This window comes from Semicossyphus pulcher, unplaced genomic scaffold (genome assembly GCF_022749685.1).
Source record: "Semicossyphus pulcher isolate SPU_LCO1_2020_fin unplaced genomic scaffold, fSemPul1.0.p SCAF_3, whole genome shotgun sequence".
NCBI lineage: Eukaryota > Metazoa > Chordata > Actinopteri > Labriformes > Labridae > Semicossyphus > Semicossyphus pulcher.
Genome location: NW_027211704.1, coordinates 30,663,776 through 30,683,564, shown reverse-complemented (window position 1 = coordinate 30,683,564; position 19,789 = coordinate 30,663,776). Strand labels below are relative to the sequence as shown.

The following is a 19,789-nucleotide window of genomic DNA, read 5'->3' as shown; positions in this document are numbered from 1 at the left end:
TGATATATAGCATTTAACTACAGTGATGACTGGATACCATATGAATCAGTAAACTGAAAGCACACTGGGGCCCATGTAGGCCAGCAATAACTTTGTCAATCCTTAATATAAGCAATAATAAAACTCTGAGGTGCCTGTATGAGTCTTACATGTATGTGTTTATGTTTGGGGCCATGCTGACAGATAAGACGGATGTGTTTGTATAAATAACTCACATTTGGGATGGGCCCTTTCACTCGACATATCTGTGGGTGAGCCTGTATGTAATGTTAAAATGTCAAAATTAAGAGTGCAGGAAGTTTCATAGAAAGATTCAAACCCTCTAAGTAAAAAGTCAAGCTTCAGTCTGCTTAGAATAAACGGCCTCCAACGTTTGTTCTTCTTCTGCAGAGAGCTGCTTTAACTTGTTGCAGATTTCTTCATACAGTCATCTGCTCAGGCACAGTAGCCTACAAACAAAGTATAGGCCAGCGCACATTTGCCCACTCAGTCTCTGAAACATTCGGACTGCTCTGCCCTTACATAATAAATTACAACCTCCTGATTTCAACGGGGTTATCTGCGTTTCCAAAAGTCTCCATTTATGGGGCTCTAATAAACCGGAGTAGCATGGACGCTATAAAAGTTTCATGTTTTAAATGAAAAAGTATAAGTACAGCTTCAGCCATGGAGCATTAGGTGTGCATGTTTTTATGTATGTGAGTGTGATTTGCATGCACGTTTGGCTTCTCAATTAGTACAACTATGACACATACAACTCTGGTCAATACAACCCATTATCCCCAGAGAATAAGGGAAAAGGGGAAGACAAAAGGGAGCAAGGAGGAGGAGGAGGACAACAGAGACTGCTGCCTGGATGTAAAACAGTGCTGACAGAACTAGATGAAGAGTAGACAGTGAAAGAGGGACAGAGAGAGAGAGGAGAGGGTGGTAAGGGTGAGGAGATGGAGGGATGCAGGAAGAGAAGGGAAGCAGGGTTGCTGTGGAAACAGGCTAGACCTATGAGATGGAGGGGAGGGGGCTGGTGTAACTAAAATACATATCTAGCTCCCAGTTCTCAGACCCCACTATAGCCATACAAAAAAGGCATAAAGACAATGAACAGGACAATCAGCGTGTTATGTGACTGTTATGATGGTGAGTCACATGAATGGGACAAAGTCCAAGTAATACACAGCAGCAGCAGCACACTGACAGGCAAAACACAGCAACCAGCCACACACACAGACGGCACTCACAGCTGCACTGATATTTTGTTGTGTCATCCTGCCAAGCTTCTATGACCCTGTTTACACCTGGCCGATCACTTGTTTTGCAGGTGTTTCTGGTCACATTCTTTCAGCAGTGTGTAAGTGTGTCCTGGGCCACACTGACAGACCGCAACAACAGGGAACAGGGAAAGATGACATTGAGAGACAGACAATTTTCCTGTCATACTTGTCTGATATGAATTATTATTAGCACTCATAAACTCTTTTATCACTTCATGTTTTTTAAGATTAAAGAGATGTGCGTGTTTATGTTCATATAGAACGTGGAAGTGAGATTGTATACAAGCAGTCACTGGAGACGCATGTAGGGATGCATTCTAATGTCAGGTGTGGGGCGGCTGTGTCTTATTGGTGGAGTCGGTCATCTTTCTTTTAGATTATTTCTTTTTCTTTTTACCTTCATTCAATAGGACGGCTGAAGAGAGACAGGAAATGTGGGTAGCAGTGAGTGGGGAACAACATGCACCAAATTATCGTTGGACAGGTGATCAGTGCGTCGAGGACCGCAGCCTCTGCACATAAGGCGCCGCTCCACCAACTGAGCTAAAGTAGTCAGTCGTCTTTCAATCGGAAGGTTGGCGGTTCGATCCCCAGCTCCCTCAGTCTACATGTCAAAGTGAACCTCAAATTGCTCCCAGTGGTATAGCCATCGGTGTGTGAATGTGATGACTCATTGACAGTTTGGCACTTTAGCTAGCAGTCTCTGCGATCAGTGTATGAATGTGTGTGTGAATGGGTGCTTGTAAAAGCAGCGCTATATATAAGTGCAGTCCACTTACCATTTAACAGCCGTACTGAGAGCTATACCCTTGTGATCAGCTTACACGAGACGCATGTTAATACCAGGTGTAAACAGAGCCTGTGTCGCTCCAGAGGGCGTTAATAAAGTATGTATATCGCATCTTTCTAAACTTGCATATTCAGTTTGATCCCTCACATTAAACCTCTGTACAGAATGATTTTATACACTGTAAATTTGTCTTGTTAATTTTGTTGATTTACTTTTAACTCTGCCTTGCAAGGTGACCTTGAGTGTTTTGAAAGGCACCTATAAATAAAATGTATTATTATTATTATTGTAATTATTATTAAGTTGTCATTGTATTTGGTTTGATTACCATGTTAGGTTTTGCCTCAATCTTTCCCTCAAAAAATAATTACACCCTCCTGCAGTGCTATGATCTAGCAGTTGCTGCAAACTAAACCGGAGCTTCAATGTTGTCCCAATCACTATGTCTGTTAAAAATACAAATTATGCTTATAGAGAGCTCTGGATACAGCATCTGAAAAGGGAAGATTTAGCTTGGCTTAACTTAATTATACCTCTTTCCCACCAAAGCATGTTGACAAATGTATTTCTGACCTGGGAAGACCCGCTTATAGATGCCGATTGTCTTTTGCCCTTTGCCAGTGGAGGATACTCCTTTCAGTCTCTGTTCTGCTGTGTCACCGTCTGATGTCTGACCGGAGACAGGGTTAGTAAACAGTGAAGATGTTGATGAATGATTCTTTAAACATACTTGCATTGAGTGACATGCTTCTGCATTACCATGAACATACACACACTGTGGTTTTTTTTGATTCAGTTGGACATGTACCATCCTGCTGACCCAAATACTCAGTAGAGCACCAAATGTGTATCAATCCAAGAGCAAAAATAGTCCCTGACATATAAACTATTTCCTCCAGTTTAAGTTTAAGTTATTTTAATTAAACTAGCTGTTTTAGGAAATTAAACCCAAACCAATGGTGATGCAATGGGTTGCAATCATTGTTTCATTACTGCAATTAATTTAGTAGTATTTATCTAAAGTATCTTGTGTAAATTACAAACTTATAATCTTTGTAAATGGATCCAGTTGACTCAAACAGCCCCCTCATGCTCTTTAAAGCCTTGATGACAGAATGCTTCATCAACATTTCACTTTGTGCTCCACTTAATGTCCACAGATCTACACCGAATTAATAACGTGACAAAATGTGTCACATGACGTGTGGAGGAGTGATCCATGATAGCCCAGCTAAGATACCCCCATAAAGGTCAAGCACTAATGAGCCAGAGAAGCTCTGAGTTGTCTGTGTCACGGAGGATATAAACACTGTGATGTCGGATGGATGGAGCTGACGATGCATATTCTCACATGCACACACACACACACACACACACACACTGTACAATAGTATTTTTAACCTTCATTGCGTTTGTTTTACAGTGTTACAGAACATTATCGGATTATTCAGCCTTTATTTTGTCAAAAAACTCTCCGAGTCGCAAGCTTCCCAAAAAATCCCATTGAATGTGTATGTAGACGGTCTTTATGTAATGTTTGGATTCAGAGAGTCCAGTGAACTGTGTGTAAGAGGGCAAACAGACAGAGCGGCTCGCTCATGTATCATCATCTGCCTCCAACCAAACACCAGATTAGAATCCACAGTCAGCGTCACAAATGTCTCAGGTCACCTCAGAAAAAATCAGCAGCGAGGGCTCATTAGAGCAGAATGACTCGAGCCGTTTCAAACGAGAATTTAGCGTGCGTCATATCAGTTGTGTAATGTTGTCCTCATGGTTTTAAACTTAGTAGACTTTAGCATCAGTACCAAGTTGCATTTGCATAGGCGTGTGTGGAAACTAATGCTGCTTTGCATTCAAGCAATTATTCTAGACAAATTAAATTACTACTGGAAAATGATCTCATTTTAAATGGCTGCCACCATTTGGGTATCAATGTCCTGCAGTAAAATGACTTGATTTACCTCTGCAGCCAGTCAAATGGCAGTTTGCATCCATCAGTGTTTTCCACAGAATGGTATGCAAGGGGAAGAGCAAGTGGAGATATCGACAGTGATAAACTCAGTGTCACAGTAAATGTGACATTTGACCATCAGTTTGTCCTTAAGCCCAAGTGGAGGTTAATACCAAATTTGTAGATATTCCCTCCAAGGATTTCTGAGATTTTGTGTTCACAAGAACAGGGATGGGAATGATAGCCAGACATGTGTTTTTTTCTTGGACATTAAGTTGGATTAAGTTGAAGTTGACCTTTGACCTTTTGGGTAAAAACTATTATTACCTACTTGTTTATCCAATAGGACATTTGTGTCATCATCAGCAACATCAACAAGGTCAATATAGTCATCATCATCATCATCATGAATATCCTAATCAACATAAACAACATCCTCGATGTCGTCATCATCAATAGCATCAATATCATTAAGGTCAGAGGTGTTCATAAAGAGCTGGGTCTTTAGCTCTCTCTGTTAAAGGTGAAAGGGACTCTGCGGACCGAACGGAGTTTGGTTGCTCCTTCCACCACCTGGGGACTATTGAGGAGAAGAGTCTAGTTAGAGACTTTTTTTTTTTTTTTTTTTTTTTTTAAAGATTATTTTTTTGGCTTTTTTTGCCTTTATTCATAGGATAGCTGAAGACAGACAGGAAATGTGGGGAGCAGAGAGTGGGGGATGACATGCACCAAATGGATCGGCAGACCGGGAGTCGAACCTGCGATCAGTGCGACGAGGACTGTAGCCTCTATACATGGGACGCCTGCTCTACCAACCGAGCCAAACCAGCGCCCTAGTTAGAGACTTAGGGCCCTGTTGTGATGGGAGTACCAGGCGCCTTTCATCGGTAGAGCGTAGTGGGCGGGAGGGAGCGTAGACCTGGATGAGGGCGTTCAGGTAGGCAGGAGCCGTTTGTTGCTGTTTTGTAAGCGAGCACCAGGGTTTTGAATTTGATGTGAACTGGGAGCCAGTGGAGGGATATGAACAGTGGAGAGATGTGTGCTTTTTTGGGTTGACTGAAGACCAGTCGAGCTGCTGTGTTCTGGATCATCTGCAGAGGTTTGAATGTGCATGCAGGGAGGCCTACCAGTAGAGAGATGTTCCCGTCATTTCTCATTTATTGTGTTCACGAGACAATATGAGGCACTATGAGGTCACAGTGACCTTGAAATTTGACCTTTGCTTACCAAAATCTGATCAATTCATTCTTAGGTCCATGGCAGCGTTTGTGCCAAATTTGAAAAAAAAAATCCTCAAGGCCTTCATCAGATATCAAGTTTATACAAATGGGACAGACAGGTACTTATACAGATAGACAGGCAGACAGGCAGACAGACAGACAGACGGACGTCAAGGATTCTGTCTCACTAAAGCAAAACCTTTAAAAAAAATCTTCCTCTGCTCCGTTCCTTATAATTACTTACACATCTAACAAAGCACAAAATCGGTATCTAAACAGCAGCTGCTGATTACATTTTTTTCACTGTAAGCCCTCCACATAATTATCCCCCAGCACGTGCGGGGCTGAGAGGAAATGCCTCTCCATGCCTGCCACAGAGCGAGGAAATGTTACGCTTTGTCTAACATGGGCAAGGAATTTAATTAAAATCACTTATGGGGGAGAAGGAACGAGGTAACACTATTACTCTTAGGTTGAGATGGGCATGGCACTGTTAATTTATTGCATCAACTAGTAGAGGGTAGTGCACTAGAATCGTGCATTATTTTGTTGGTTTTTGGGCCACTTGCAGGACAAATTGCATGAGACAAAATTAAATATTATCAACAACCAACTTCACGTTGCAACCAGCAATCACAGAACATTAGCATTTATTTGGAGATGTGTTTTTGTCAACCCGTCAAATTAAGGACTAAAGCTGAAAATATCTATAACTGTTGGATATTTGACTTTGTTCACAAGATATTTCTTTGTCTTTAGTAGGTTTAGCCATGGTAGGTAAATTATCCGCTTGTCAGAACTTTCTAGATAAAGTGATGGTTGGAAATGATGCTGATGTTGATGTAAGGCCAGAAGACCAAGAGCCAAATCAGCAACAATGTGCTACAGCCATCACATTATACATCATTTTAACCCTTTGTTTAGGTCAAAAAATTGAAATACCCCTTTCAAGAACTTGGTTGTTCCTTTTTTTGTTGTTGTTGTTAATTGCAATTCCATGTTCACAACCAAACCCAGTGACTTAAAAAGCAACAAATCCAGATCGCAGCAGCTCGACTGGTCTTCAATCAACCCAACTGTCACTCCACTACTCATATCCCTCCTCTGGCTCCAAGTCGCCGCTCATATCAAAATCAAAACCCTGTTGCTCGCTTTCAAAACAGCAACAAAAACGTCTCCTGCCTACCTGAACGCCCTCATCCAGGTCTACACTCTGTCCCGCCCACTATGCTCTGCCAATGAAAGGCGCCTGGTAGTCCCATCACAACAGGGCCCTAAGTCTCTAACTAGACTCTTCTCCTCAGTCGTCCCCAGGTGGTGGAAGGAGCAACCAAACTCCGTTCGGTCCGCAGAGTCCCTTTCACCTTTCAGAAGAAGCTAAAGACCCAGCTCTTTATGAACACCTCTGACCTTAATGATGATCAACCTTGTTGATGTTGTTTATGATGAAGACCCTTTGCTTTGCCTCTGAGCGCTGCCTGTCAGCACCTGTCGCACTTAAAGCTGTTTTTGGCTCTGACTGACTTCGTTCCCTCCTGTCTTGATCGTTGCTTGTGTTGTATTAACTCTCAGATGTCCGTCGCTTTGGACAAAAGCGTCTGCTAAATGAAATCGAAACATTGTAAATCATCACAAACTAGGTCCATTTTTGCTCAGAAGTTTGTAACCAAAAGCACCATCACTAAGGGAATGGCAGAGAAAGAGTGTGGGTGAGATCCTGAAGGATTGTATCCTCTGCTTTCTCTGAATGTAGGCTAATTAGACTCAAATCACTACAGCCAGCTGCAGGCGCGGCAGTTTCTCTCATTTTCCTTATTTCTCTTTCCTTCATTCTCTCATTACTTGCTCACTGAGAACAACAAAGACAGTAAACCCATGTGTTTATGTAAGCAGTGTGTTACTGTGATTGTGTGCCTCAGTCTTGCCTCTCAGGGGAGATGTGTTTCATTAACATTGTTTTCTGTCATCAGCGGTTGAGAATATTCCCAGAGCCAGTTCAAAGTTTCCTCAGGAAAACAAGGACAACACGATAAAGTGGGGGTATCCTGTGACACAATCTGTGTACTTTCATTTCTAAGTACAGCCTGCTGAAGCTCTACTTTGCATATTTTTTGTGCTGGTAAATACAACACGGTACTATTTCCTCTCTCAGTGCTGGTTTAGGTGTTGGCGTGGTCATTTGGTGTGGTGCAGAGCAGCTGTCCCTCTGTTGGTTCTAACTGTGTTAGCGTCTGTCGGGACGTCCTGCAGTCGGCTGGCACTCGACAGAGCTCCTTCACGAGGCCCAGTGTCCAGGAGAAGCCCAAGTACAGAGCTGCACCACAGAGCTGATTAAACTATCATCTGCACCCGGCCAGAGCGCTTTAGGCACAGCTCCAATCCCATTAGGCAGCTTCCTCACACAGAGACACAAACACTTATGCTTAATACGGTTTAGCTCCTGTCATACTGTACGTGGGACACGCTCTACAATGAAAAAACACAAAAAACATTCAAAAATAGAAAAGAAAAATTAAACTCCTGATGGATCAGCAAGTTAACTTACAGAAACGTCAGTAAACTGATTTAAAGAGGCTCAGGTGCTGCAGGATTGAACACACCACAAGCTTGGTCATTCCAATGAGCACTATTGGTTGAGTACTCATGTGGGAGTTCTTGTCTATGTCGCTGCACTGGTGAATTTTACTGGTACTCTTTCTAATACCGTAAAATAACTTTTACAAGTACCTCCTGCAAATGATGTCTCCATGGTAACCATCAATGCTGGCAGGTGACAAAAAGTTGGCTGGGGGTAAAATCGATACCTCAGGACAGGAAGCTGGCCAATGAAGCGTTTTTGGAATAGTGAAATAGCTTTGCAGTTCATCATGCCAACTATAAGTCAGCCAAAGTTTTGCACATCTCGACAGTGTGCATGCTCTATGGGCCCAAAAGTGCAAGGAAGTGTGCGTAACCTTGATGTGCCGAATTTGAACCCTGTATCCAGTTCAGCTTAATAAATCCACCAGTGACGTGTGGTCAGGAGAGGCAGGGGAGGCAGAGCCTCACCTGTCATCATAAATAAAATATATAATAAACAGATAAATTAAATGGTTATATTTATCAAATGGTTTGAACTATAAACTGATTTTCCATTTAACTTAAACAATTTGGATCGTTTTTTATTAAAAATCGCTGAATTTTCACATTTCCGTTCAAATACGGGGAAGAGACGCACAGTGAGGCAGCAGCAAGCTGAGCCTCACCTTGGATTGCGCAATCCCTCACAAACTGTGCTCTGCCATGCAATGAGAGCGTGTTACTGTCTCTCTGTATGTCGCCAATAAAACACTTTCAAACACTTTTAATATATGCCCCCCTGGCTTTCCATAGTTTAGCTGATGTATATAATATATGTGTGTAACCTGTTTAGTGTGCTCAGCGATCTTACAACGGCAGTGAAGAGGCACTGGGTGAGGCAGGCAGTTTTCTTGCCTCAACGTAGGGGGCGCTGGTGAGCCCAGAAATGTTTATGCTACTCCGCAGCTGCAGAGTAAGTGGCAGGTCAGTGGCAGCTGCCTCAGACACCGGCAACTGGAGTGGAAGGCAGGAAGCAGGAAGTGCCACTACTCGCTGCCGCTGCCACGAATTGAGCCAGCCCTTGCTGTCAAATGGTGAATAATCTACTCTGTTGTTGGGTTCATATATTTGTAAATCTGATTCTGATGGAGTCAGTGCCTCACCAGCCATGAACCTCACCGCACGTCACTGAAATCCACATATATATTTCCTTCCTCCACAGGCCAACAGCAGAAGTATAGTTGTGATCGTAACTGCAGCACAGAAGGGAGTGGTTCTTTCAAATTGGAAAAGTGATGGGATACAAATCCAAATGTAAACAGTATAAAACGATTTAAACATTCCTTAATGGAGCTGATACAGTTGGTGCAACCTCTATAATTTATGACTGTATATAGAGGAATCACTAATGAGTTGAGTCTATGACTGGTGACCCCTGATGGACTTCTGCACATATCTGCTGTGCTGTGCAATTGGAGGGAAGAGGTGAGAGTGACCTTGACCTTTGAACTTGGACCATCAAAATCTTATCAGTCCTTTGTTTCGTCCAGGTGGGTGTTTGTGCCTAATTTTAAGATACTGTTTTCAGTCGTTGCTGGGATATCACCAGCAAAAAAAAAAGATAGACTAACAGATAGACATCTTTTACACACCTATAGTATCAAACTCCATTTCACATTAGCTTGCACATATCCCAGCATTCCTCACATATTACCTCTGCTATCTCTGGGAGGTAAATAGATGCGAGGAAGCCTTGATGGTCTGATGTGTCAGTGATGATGGTATGGAGAATAATTGGTTGAGGCTCAACCTCTAGGGAGAGAACCGGGGATTATGGGTACGCAGAGTTGGCTGCTGTGATGTGAAACCCCAGGCAGTCTCCATCTGATTGGAGATTAGCTCTGCATTAAAGGGCCTCAGCAGGCAGCACACACACCGCGCATATCTTCAATCTTTTCCGTTATCTGCTGGATTCCTTTACTTCTTTAATTACCAATCTTCTTAACTCGTGTTTGATCTTGTTCTTTCATGCCTGTTAGCGCTCATCTTCTTTATTTCAATGTTGCCATTGATACTCTTCAACACATCCCCCTGAAATCATGAAACTACTGTACATTCTGTGTAGAGATACTGATGAAGATCCAAACAAAGATGTTGTCTTCATGTTGATCTCTTTACAGCTGATGTCAAAAAGAAAGGCCTGTGAGAAAATACTTTCCCTTTATCTCTGCTGGAGATCCAGGAGATCTTAGCGTAGGCTCCTCTCAGGGATCTTTTGATGGGGCTTTAATTTTGTGAATTAACACACACAGAACAGTGGAGGAAAAGGGTATAGGTGTGGAAGATTCATGACAAGATGGTCCGTAGAGCAGTTGTACCAAATAATGGAGTTCTGAATGAATGAAAACTACTTTCCGGCCTCTTTGCTGCAGCCCTCATCCTCTTTGTCTCTTGAGCTGTAGATGGAAGGAAGCAGGTTCAATGAACTCTCTGTGTACCAGTGAAGAGCTTTCTCTCCTACACAACACAATCGAGCCATCACCGCGGCTGCTAAGACAGAACTGGCTCTGTGAGGCATTTGTCAATACTGTAGCGACAGCCCATCACGCCTCACGTCCTATCATGCTTTGTGCTGGACTGAATTTCTAGTTTGCACCATGACTGAGGGCAACATTGCATTTTGCCACCACAGCTGTACCTTATGAGTGTGCCAAAAATAATATGTTCCCTACAGTGTGGCCCATCAAAGGATTGATTGGGTGAAATAGAAGCATCCTGTCTATTATGTAATCCCAAAATGAAACTCAATTTCCTTGTGCCCTGTCACCTTTAAGAGATATTCTGCAGACTACACTGCATTAAGGAATTCTATCATTCTTTTCTGTTACTATGAAACCTTACTTCAGTATCGCTTCATCTCTATTAAGAACCACTCGTGCAACTAACTCTTCATGTGACACCTTTTATTTCTACATGAATATCTTCCTATTTACAAGCTGTGATCAGTTCATTTTAGAAGGACCTCATCATGTTCTATTAGCTTCTGGTTCATTTTATAATGTGCTTCTGTACTCGCTGAGAGTAACTGCAAGCAACAGTAAACATACAAGCACCTAAGGCTAATGTTAGCGAGCATAATGTTGTGACAGATATTGAAACGGGCAGTTAAAATCTCACCCCCAATTCTTCTGGTGTTGCAAGGCAACAGTAACATTCAAGGCCTTGAGGCTAACTCTGGCAAGCACACTACTATTGACAGATATTAAAACTCACCTTCAGTTCGGACTTAAGGATGTGGCATTATTTTTTATATCTTGTAGTGTGTTTTTGAGGTTAGAGAGAACATCTCTTTAAATCCTCCTCATTTGTGAGATGCAGAATTATCCCACCGTGAACGTCTAAGCTTCGCTAAATCTCCCAGTGCTCTGAATTCTTATTCTTGTTAATGCTGACATTATGTAAAGCACTTCTCTGTGAAAATACAATGTAGGTAGGGCTGCTACAAAAAAATGATTGATATTCTGTATTATCAGTGAATAACGACATGACATTTTTATAAATTGTTTATAAATTTAAAGTAATAATCTCAAAGATTTTCATTTAAATAAGTCACTATCTATCGCCGAATGAAGTAACACAATAGCGATTGAGCCTATGGCCCACTGATGAAAGCCTTTGCATTTGCAGTATTACAGACTGAGTGTCTGGTGCGACTTTTGCAGAAAAAAGATCTGCCAGAAAATCTGCTGAAAAATTGGTCTGCCAGAGAGGGTAGGCGGAGCTAAGCGGCTGCTTTTCCGGTCTCTGCAAGTGTTTCGCGAGTAAACAGTAATCTACTATGGCTGAACAAACAAAGAAAAGATCGATGACTACAGATACAACTTCAAAAATAAGTGAAAATCCAAAGAAAAAGAAACAAACTCGACGCTCAGATGAAGGCAAACTAAAAAGGAAAGCGACCGTTAGCCAGGAAAATCAAGAGTTACAACCGGAGCCAACCGTGGACGTCACACATGCAACACTGTCTGGATATCTGGGAAGCGTGCTCCTGCAATTGCCATTTATCGCCATAAGGTGCCACCAAAGAGAATGAAACAGATGTTCAAGATTACAACTTTAAATATTTGAAAAGTAGCTCCAAACATAGGCATTTAAATATTAAGTCCTTTATGTGGCAGAAAACCCAAACAGTCTTAACACTGGACTGAATATCGAGGCTAAAATCAAATCACTCTCTCACTCTCTCACTTCATGCACAGGAAATGACTAATAAATGAGCACAAAACTATTTCTGTTCTAATATAATGTAAAACGTTGTCAGGCTTTCTCTATCCTCTCTCAGGATGACTCTGCACAGTAAGCTTTCTGTGGGAATGGTATCACTTTGGCAAGACCAGGGTTAAACTAGACCATCTAATGTCCACTCAGCCTTCAATATGGATTCATTATGGCCTCTTTATATTAGCTTCTTCTGATGAACTGTCAGACTTGGAGTACTTACGTTCCTTAATACCCGAAGAATCTATTGATGGGGGAAATAAAGCTGCCCATTTGAGCCTTTTTCTGCCACCTTTTGAGCGGAGTCAGTTTTTCATAGAACTTGTCTGCACTGCATTTTGCACTGACCCAGCAAACCACCTATGGGGCCTATCTTTTATAGATCACTGAACTTACAGCTGAGCTCAGGCCAGCATTCAAAAACTGTCACAAACATGAAATGATTTTCTCGCCAGTTAAGGGAAAACACAAGACAGGGGGAAAAAAATAGCCTTTATAGATGATTCCTTACTTTTGAGTTATCAGAGCATGAAGGGAAGCTTTCTGGAACACTGGAGACTATCAGTCAGCGAGATCATGATTCCCTCTGCTGCATTTACAACAGGATCAGAGAAGCATGTGTTGTTTTGCTTCCTTGTGATACTTCAGCATATCAGTGAAGAAACAAGCAAGAGGAAAACTGTTGAAAATCATTAAGAAATCTGAAGCTACTGCTGATACTCCAGTGTCAATGGGAAGCACCATCAGGCCTGGGGTAGCAGGGAAGATGGACAAAGTTTGAAAGGAGGATGGACTTATTGAAAGGATAGCCCCTTGAGATATAGGGCCTTATTTAGACAGCGGAAGGCACACAGTCTAAAGCGCACGGCGCTAAGTGATTTAGGGCGGGTCCGACGCACTTTTGCTAGTTAGATGGCGCACAATCTGGGCGCAAATCGAGGCGCAAATCGAGGCGCAAAGAGGTTGGCTTAAGTCCCTGGAGTATTTACACAGCAGATGTCATTCTTCTTATATAAACCGGACCCCGACCGGCATATTCAACTTATTTCTTTCCACTGTGTTCTTCAACACGCAGAAAAAAACACAGGTCACTGTACGATACATGTCGAAGCACAGATTGATGTTAAAGCCACTGAAGCGATCCCACTGCCCACCAGAAGCCAAAATGAAAAGAGTCATGCTGTGTACATATTAGATTAACAGTTGTAATCGGTCCGACCTGAATCAGGTTGGATGGAAATATGAGTGACAAGGGGACCAGACACATCTGACAAAGCTAATAAAAAATGTGCTTGCTGAAATCCATTGACATATATAAGAACTGAATAAGAGGAGATTACATAAGGGTCAAAAACCTGCATTCAATTCTAAGGTGACTCCACTGGTTGTAAAAAGAAGTCTAATTGTATGAAAGTCTTGGAAAATTACCCTCCTTCTCATTTGATTAACTGCCTTATTTGCTATTCAAATCATCAATACAGCACGATGTTCATCTGGTAAATTGTGGTCCCATTTAAAGTAAAATAACTGATAGGGCTGGGTATGCTTTAGGGAGTGGCAACCTAAGATTGACAAGTCGTACCACCGCAACCAGGATAAAACTGTTGCATTGCATATCCATCTTCTAATCCAAATATGCTCACTTCAGGCCCTGAACCAAACCAAGATGGGGACGGCCATAATTCCAAACTAAAGGCTTCCAAACAGTAGTCCACTAACAGTAGCTGCTTCCACCTCTTACACTCTGCAGTCTGAGCCAGAGAAAACAAACGGGATACCATTCAAAATCTTCCTGATGTCACGTTTGGGGTTTTAATACAAAAAGGGAGAGGGCCCAGTTGCAAATTTAGAGGATTTTTAATTAAAAAAAAAAGATAAAAACAAAAGCTTACTTTAGGACAGTCCAAGAGGAGCAGGTAAAAATAAGCATCCAAAAAAGATCAGTTACAAAGCCTGCGAAAACACGGTTAAACAGTGGAGGAGCCAGGAAGAGAAAAGATCCATACAAGGACCAAAAGTTTGACAGGCTGCATTCATACTGCAAGCCTTCATACTTAATTCTGATTTGGTGGCTAATATCTGATTTTTTTTGGAGTTGCTGTTTATATCTATTTTAGAAAAACTGGGACTTTGGATGTGCATAAACTTTTGTGCAAGTTTATCTCCATCAAAGACGGGCAAAACGGACAAGAGCAGCAAAGGCATTTGTCCTCGCCTTATCTGCAACACTTCAGTTGTGGTGTGAGCCTTCTAGTTTTGTTGGATAGAGGCATCTCCCCAAAAAGCAATTACATTTGCTATTTCGCCGTCTCCCCACTGCTGCGTGTCGTTGTCCGACATGGTCGAGTGGAAAAAGGAAGTCTTCGTTTTCATCTTCTTTAGAATCACTCCGAGAAATGTGCATATTACCAAGGCAACGCGGACCAATTTTGATTTGAGTGTTCAAATACAAGTCGCACGCAGGTTGCATGTTTTGGATTTCGATTTAGTACCACATATTCAGATAGCCCAGTGCCAAATTTAAAAAATGTGACATCATGCAACTTTTTTTCAACACACTGATTTGAAAAAATCACATCTGTGTCACAGAAGCGGAAAAACATAGAATTGGGACACAGTATGAAGTGTGAATGCAGCCAAGAAGATTCGACGAAAGCACAACTGGCACAGAAGGGAAGGAACACAGAGACTAAATACACACAGGGTCATCGGACACAGGTGAGACTAACATGAAATACATAACTAAACAAAGATCAAACATGACACCTGTGTGTTCTGTCAGCTTCCTCCAGATGATATCAGATGTAATCCTTGTGGCAGAGGAGAAAACTCAAGCGTGTAAAAGAGCATAAACCCTAACCCTAAGACCCTTGGCTCCCCAATTTTTACAACCGATATACACACGAGCATTTTAAAAATACAGCAACCAAGGCTTTGTGATTGATAACTGCTAAATTGGAATTGTATGATACTATAGTCATATTGTGCCAGTGATCATGACATTGTTGCAACATGTTTTCTACGCCCATGCTTCACTTGCACCTCCCATGTTTAGGAATGTGAAACCCATCTATCTTTTATTTTAAGATCTGCTCCTTCCTTCCCCTCTCCTCCAGCTCTTCATTTCTTTATCTGTCCTGTTTCCTTGCCTTGGACACTGATAGCCTGAAACTGTAGAAGACAATGATTTCTACAGGTCCCGAGCCCACAGCCATCAACACAACGCCGGCTCCAGCTGCCTTGTGGGAAGGAATAATCTTCCCATCAATACCTCCTCTCAGATAATGTCAGCCCTTCCAGACCAATGCACAATTAACCTCCTTCCACTCCCTCACTTCACACGCAAACACACGCATTCGCACAACCGTGTAGCCTGTCAGTGAGAACGCCATGGGTGATGATTTGTGCAATAATCTCAACAAACTCAGCAAACAGCTTTATCACACGTCATCTTCAAAACGGGTGGAAACCATCTCCCTCATGCCAGAACGCTCTGCACCTTTTCAAACACACTCGGGACCAGTTTCATCAGCTTCCTGTCCAGCTAATTAGCAGTTTGTGTGATTATGAATCCGCCAGGGGATTCTTTGATGTCGACTCAGCTTGCATGAGACACTTTTGGCTCCACCTAAATTGATACAATCTGTTTCATTGCTCTTGGACGGGATATAAACACACACTCACAAACCTATTACTACATGCATCCGTAACATCTGAGCTTATACACATAACGTTTCTATGACTGTAGAGGGGTAGGGGAGCAGTACAAAATGATGGTCACATAAAAAATTGATATCATGAGTTTTAAGATACATATTTGTGAGCTTTAATTCGTGCACAACAAAAACTAAATTGTCCATGTTGCTCTTTTTATGTCCTGCTATGTTGCTTTCCTAGTGAGCGTTTTTCTGTTGAAAAGACGTTCAAAACTGGTTTAAAAGCTTTTCATCGACTATTTGAAGACATTGATTAAACGTTTATGTTTAGACCAGATTTCACCTGCTTCTGTCACAACATTCATCACACATTCACACACATATTAACAGCAATGGCAAGTCACATAGCGGTAAAATGATTGAGCAGTGCATCACAGTCACCAACGAAAAAAATGTTGAATACTTGGGTGAAGTTAGAATCGATTCCACAATCACTGCACTCAAAACCATTGCCCCACTGGCATCTTCTTGTACATGCTTGCCTGTTAGGAATTAATGAACTTCATCATCCAGCGGTCGCTCTACGTTGGTAGTCAGAGCTGCTCATGCAAAGGTCTTCTTTTCTCTTCTTCTGTGGGGAATGTTTAACACTGCTCCTTTTCAATGTCTCTGAACCTTCTTGTTAGCATCACGCAGCTCATAAAGCGCTGTATTTATGATTTTTGTATAAAAAATAAAATGCGTTGTCTTTGGTTAGACCGGGTTTCACCAGCCGCTGCAAAATGATTTTGATGAAATGCCGCTACAGTCATCACTTCTGTCACACTTTCAACGCTAAAATGAACAAATGATCCAAAATGTGTTTATGACATGTTGATGTCGTAACCATATTTTAGACAGTTGAAAAAATGGTTGAAATTAGGTCTTAGACGTCGAGATCTGATTTCACCCTGTTTGCAACCAAAATCCGGTTTGTGCTCACTGGGTTACGTCAGTTGATGGTTGTACTTCAGTGATTGCTCTGGGGACCTGAGCAAACTGTTGCTGAAAAGAAGGTACTTGCTGCATTCACTCAGTGTTTACAGGTTTCTCTTGCAAAAACAACATAAATGAACTTGCTAATTGGTTCAATTTAGGCTTGTGATCATTTAAGGGTATCCTTCCCTAAGTTTGACATCACTTTTTTATGTTTGAGTTTTTGTTTCATACATAGTGTATTTAATGTGTGAAGATTATTCCTGTATGTGGGCCTAAGATGGAAATAGCAAACTTGGAATTGTGGAGTGTTTTTCAACAACAAAACAGAGGTGATAGTGAGTGAAACTGTGATCTGAGATGGACATTGTAATAATCTGGAATGGTATATCGTTATGTTTGATATCTGTCAAGCTCAATGAGTAAAACTGATTAATTCTGGTCCACAGACTGAAACACAAATCTTTCCGTGCAGTAACAGACACTGAGTATGTCCTGAAATGTAACTGTTATAATAAGGACAGAAAATGAAGAACACACTGAATTCAATCTTCTCAAACTGGAGGTTGATATCAACAGGCTGAACATCTTCATCAGTTTGGTTTCCGACTCCAGATGAAAACAGGGTCTTAATTCCAATGTGCTTCTTTAATCGACTCAGCTGTGTCTATCTGACAACTTATTGTGCCTCTTAATACAATTACATACACATAGCCTCTACATGGAGGAGTTTACAGTTTTGCACAGCTGAATGAAGCACTGAGTGGGGATGCATTACTGGAATGCATGTGCAGATCATGCATAATGCAGGCTAATCTGTTAGGCAGATATGGCAACCAAAATAGAAGCTGCGATCTTTGATGCAACACTGCTGAAGGCACTTCATTATCATAATTCCATACAATTACACATTATCTCAGACAGCTGGATGAAACAGAACAGGCACTGTCAGAATGATGGGGCTTTTGGGGAAGACCCGGGGTCTGTCATCAAGACTTCAAACCCTCTTACTGTTGGCAAAGTTACAGATGAATAATGACTTATGACAAATGTTTTTGTTTTTAAAACATGCAAGTCATTTTGGCTCTGATTCAAGTGTAAGATCACATTTCAGTTTCACTGTTAGCTAAGGGGAGCCCCCTTGTACTCCCACAGGAGCGAGGGAGAGAGAGGGGGGTGCAGCTGCTGATAAGGAGCAAGTCTCCAGTGCAGTGTTCGTGCGCAGAATGAGCGATGGGCTCCTGCTGCGCTCATCCTTTGGAGGGCTCAAGCGATGGTGACAAAGAGATAAGGTGTAGCCTGACACAAAAGAGGTGATGTGAGGATACTGACTCTCCTTTCCTCAAGCCAAGCATTTGGAGGACCCCCCATCCACACATACCTTCCCCTTGACAAACACGCCAAAGTGTCTTCCATCCTTACCGCATAGCAGCTGCATCCAGGCGCACGTCTTGTAGACCGTGGCGGTGTTGCAGAAGAAGAAGAGGGCGAAGCAGCCGATGCAGCTGAGAATGAGCACCATGGACATCAGCACGAAGAATGAGGCCGCCTTGAAGGCTCCCGACGGGATGGAGCTGAATTCAGAGAAGCTGCCCTGGCACAACAGTTCCCTGTTGGAGTTCCCGTTGCCCACGCAGTAGTGGAACAAGCCGAAGTAGCCGGCGTGGGGGGTGCTGATGCTGTCGCCGATCCAGTAGGGCTGGAAGAAGACCACCACGCTTATGATGGCCAAGCAGATGGTGAATATCGCCCACAGGACCCCGATGGCCCTGGAGTTGCGCATGTAGTTGTCATGGTAGATTTTGGATGCTTCCTGGGAAGGCAGCATTTTTCTCTTACACCCCCCGAACCCCCCCGCACAAATGTCCAAAGGTCCAGTGACTCCCCCCTCTCCCTATAAAGCTCAGTCAACCAGCAGATCTAGATCCTGTTAGTTTTTTTTAATTTTAGGAATAGCCCCCTCCTTTCCTCCCGCGCCCCCCTTCCTCTCCCCAGATCAGTCAATCAATTCAGCGTGATGGCACTGACGGGGGAAGCCTCCTCTCTCCTCTGCTCCTCTCAGCGCGTGAAAACACAGCACAGCCGACAGCCGAGCTCACGGAGCCAAAAACAGCGGCCAATGATGAACGGGATGAGCAGCATTGTCTTCTTCCAGCATCTCACCTACACCTAACAGTACGCGCTCTGCTGCATTCAAACCCAACAGGCTTCAGATCAGATATGAGATCCCCCCGCCGATTTCCCCCGAGATGATGACGGATCCTCCAAAAATGAACAAAGATGCAAAAGACACTGTTGCAGCATTTGACATACTTCACTCATAAAAATATAACTTAACGAAAAAAAAGAGAAAAAATAACGAAAGAATTTTTCCGAGCATGAACATGTATAAAAATATAAATCAGTCCACCAAGAGCGCACACACCGACGACCCTGTGACAGCGGTTTTGGAGGCTGTGACTCTCTCACTCCCTCTCCGGGTGTCTCTCCCTCTCCTCCCCCTCCTCTCTCGATGTGCGCTCCCATTCTCTCTCTCTCTCTCTCTCTCTCTCTCTCTCTCTCTCTCAAGGCGCGCAACCGAGGAACACCGTCGACTTGTGGATGATTTTTGAAATTGCAAAATTTGAACATCCCCCTCCCCCCTTTCAGCCAAACACAAACAAGATTTTCAAAAAAAGTGTCGGCATATAGGCCTTAAAAGCTTAAGCTCGGTAAAAATATTCCCTATTTTAACCTTCAGGAATCGGCAATCCAAGGCTGAATCAAGAACCCAGTAAAGAGGCCAAAGAGCCCAACGATGTGCAAGTAATTTATATAAAACAGTGCACAGTTGGAGCCCCTTTTAGGAGTTTTTTTTATCTGGTTATGAAACAGACTGAAATAAATTCTGATTACTCTATATAACCAACAAAAAAGCAAACAAGACCATCAGCTACAAGATTGAACATTTCTATAGCCTACATTTTAATGCCTGAAACCGCTGGTGGGGGTACCTGATTAACTGCACGCTGCCAAAAATTTAAAGTGAGTGATACATATGACTGTTAAAGAAAGCAGGATGAGCATGTACAGGACAAAATCAGCAA

General features: G+C 42.5%; 1 protein-coding gene across 2 annotated transcripts in view; it reads right to left on the bottom strand.

Moving 5' to 3' along the window:
* lhfpl4a (LHFPL tetraspan subfamily member 4a) overlaps positions 1-18,531 on the bottom strand; it is a 41,549-nt gene extending 23,018 nt beyond the window's left edge. For both annotated transcript variants that reach the window (XM_069678832.1, XM_069678833.1), the window contains exon 1: positions 18,126-18,531. In XM_069678832.1, the coding sequence (XP_069534933.1) occupies positions 18,126-18,531 (406 nt within the window). The remainder of the gene's footprint in view (positions 1-18,125) is intronic.
* Between the last annotated feature and the right edge of the window lie 1,258 nt (positions 18,532-19,789).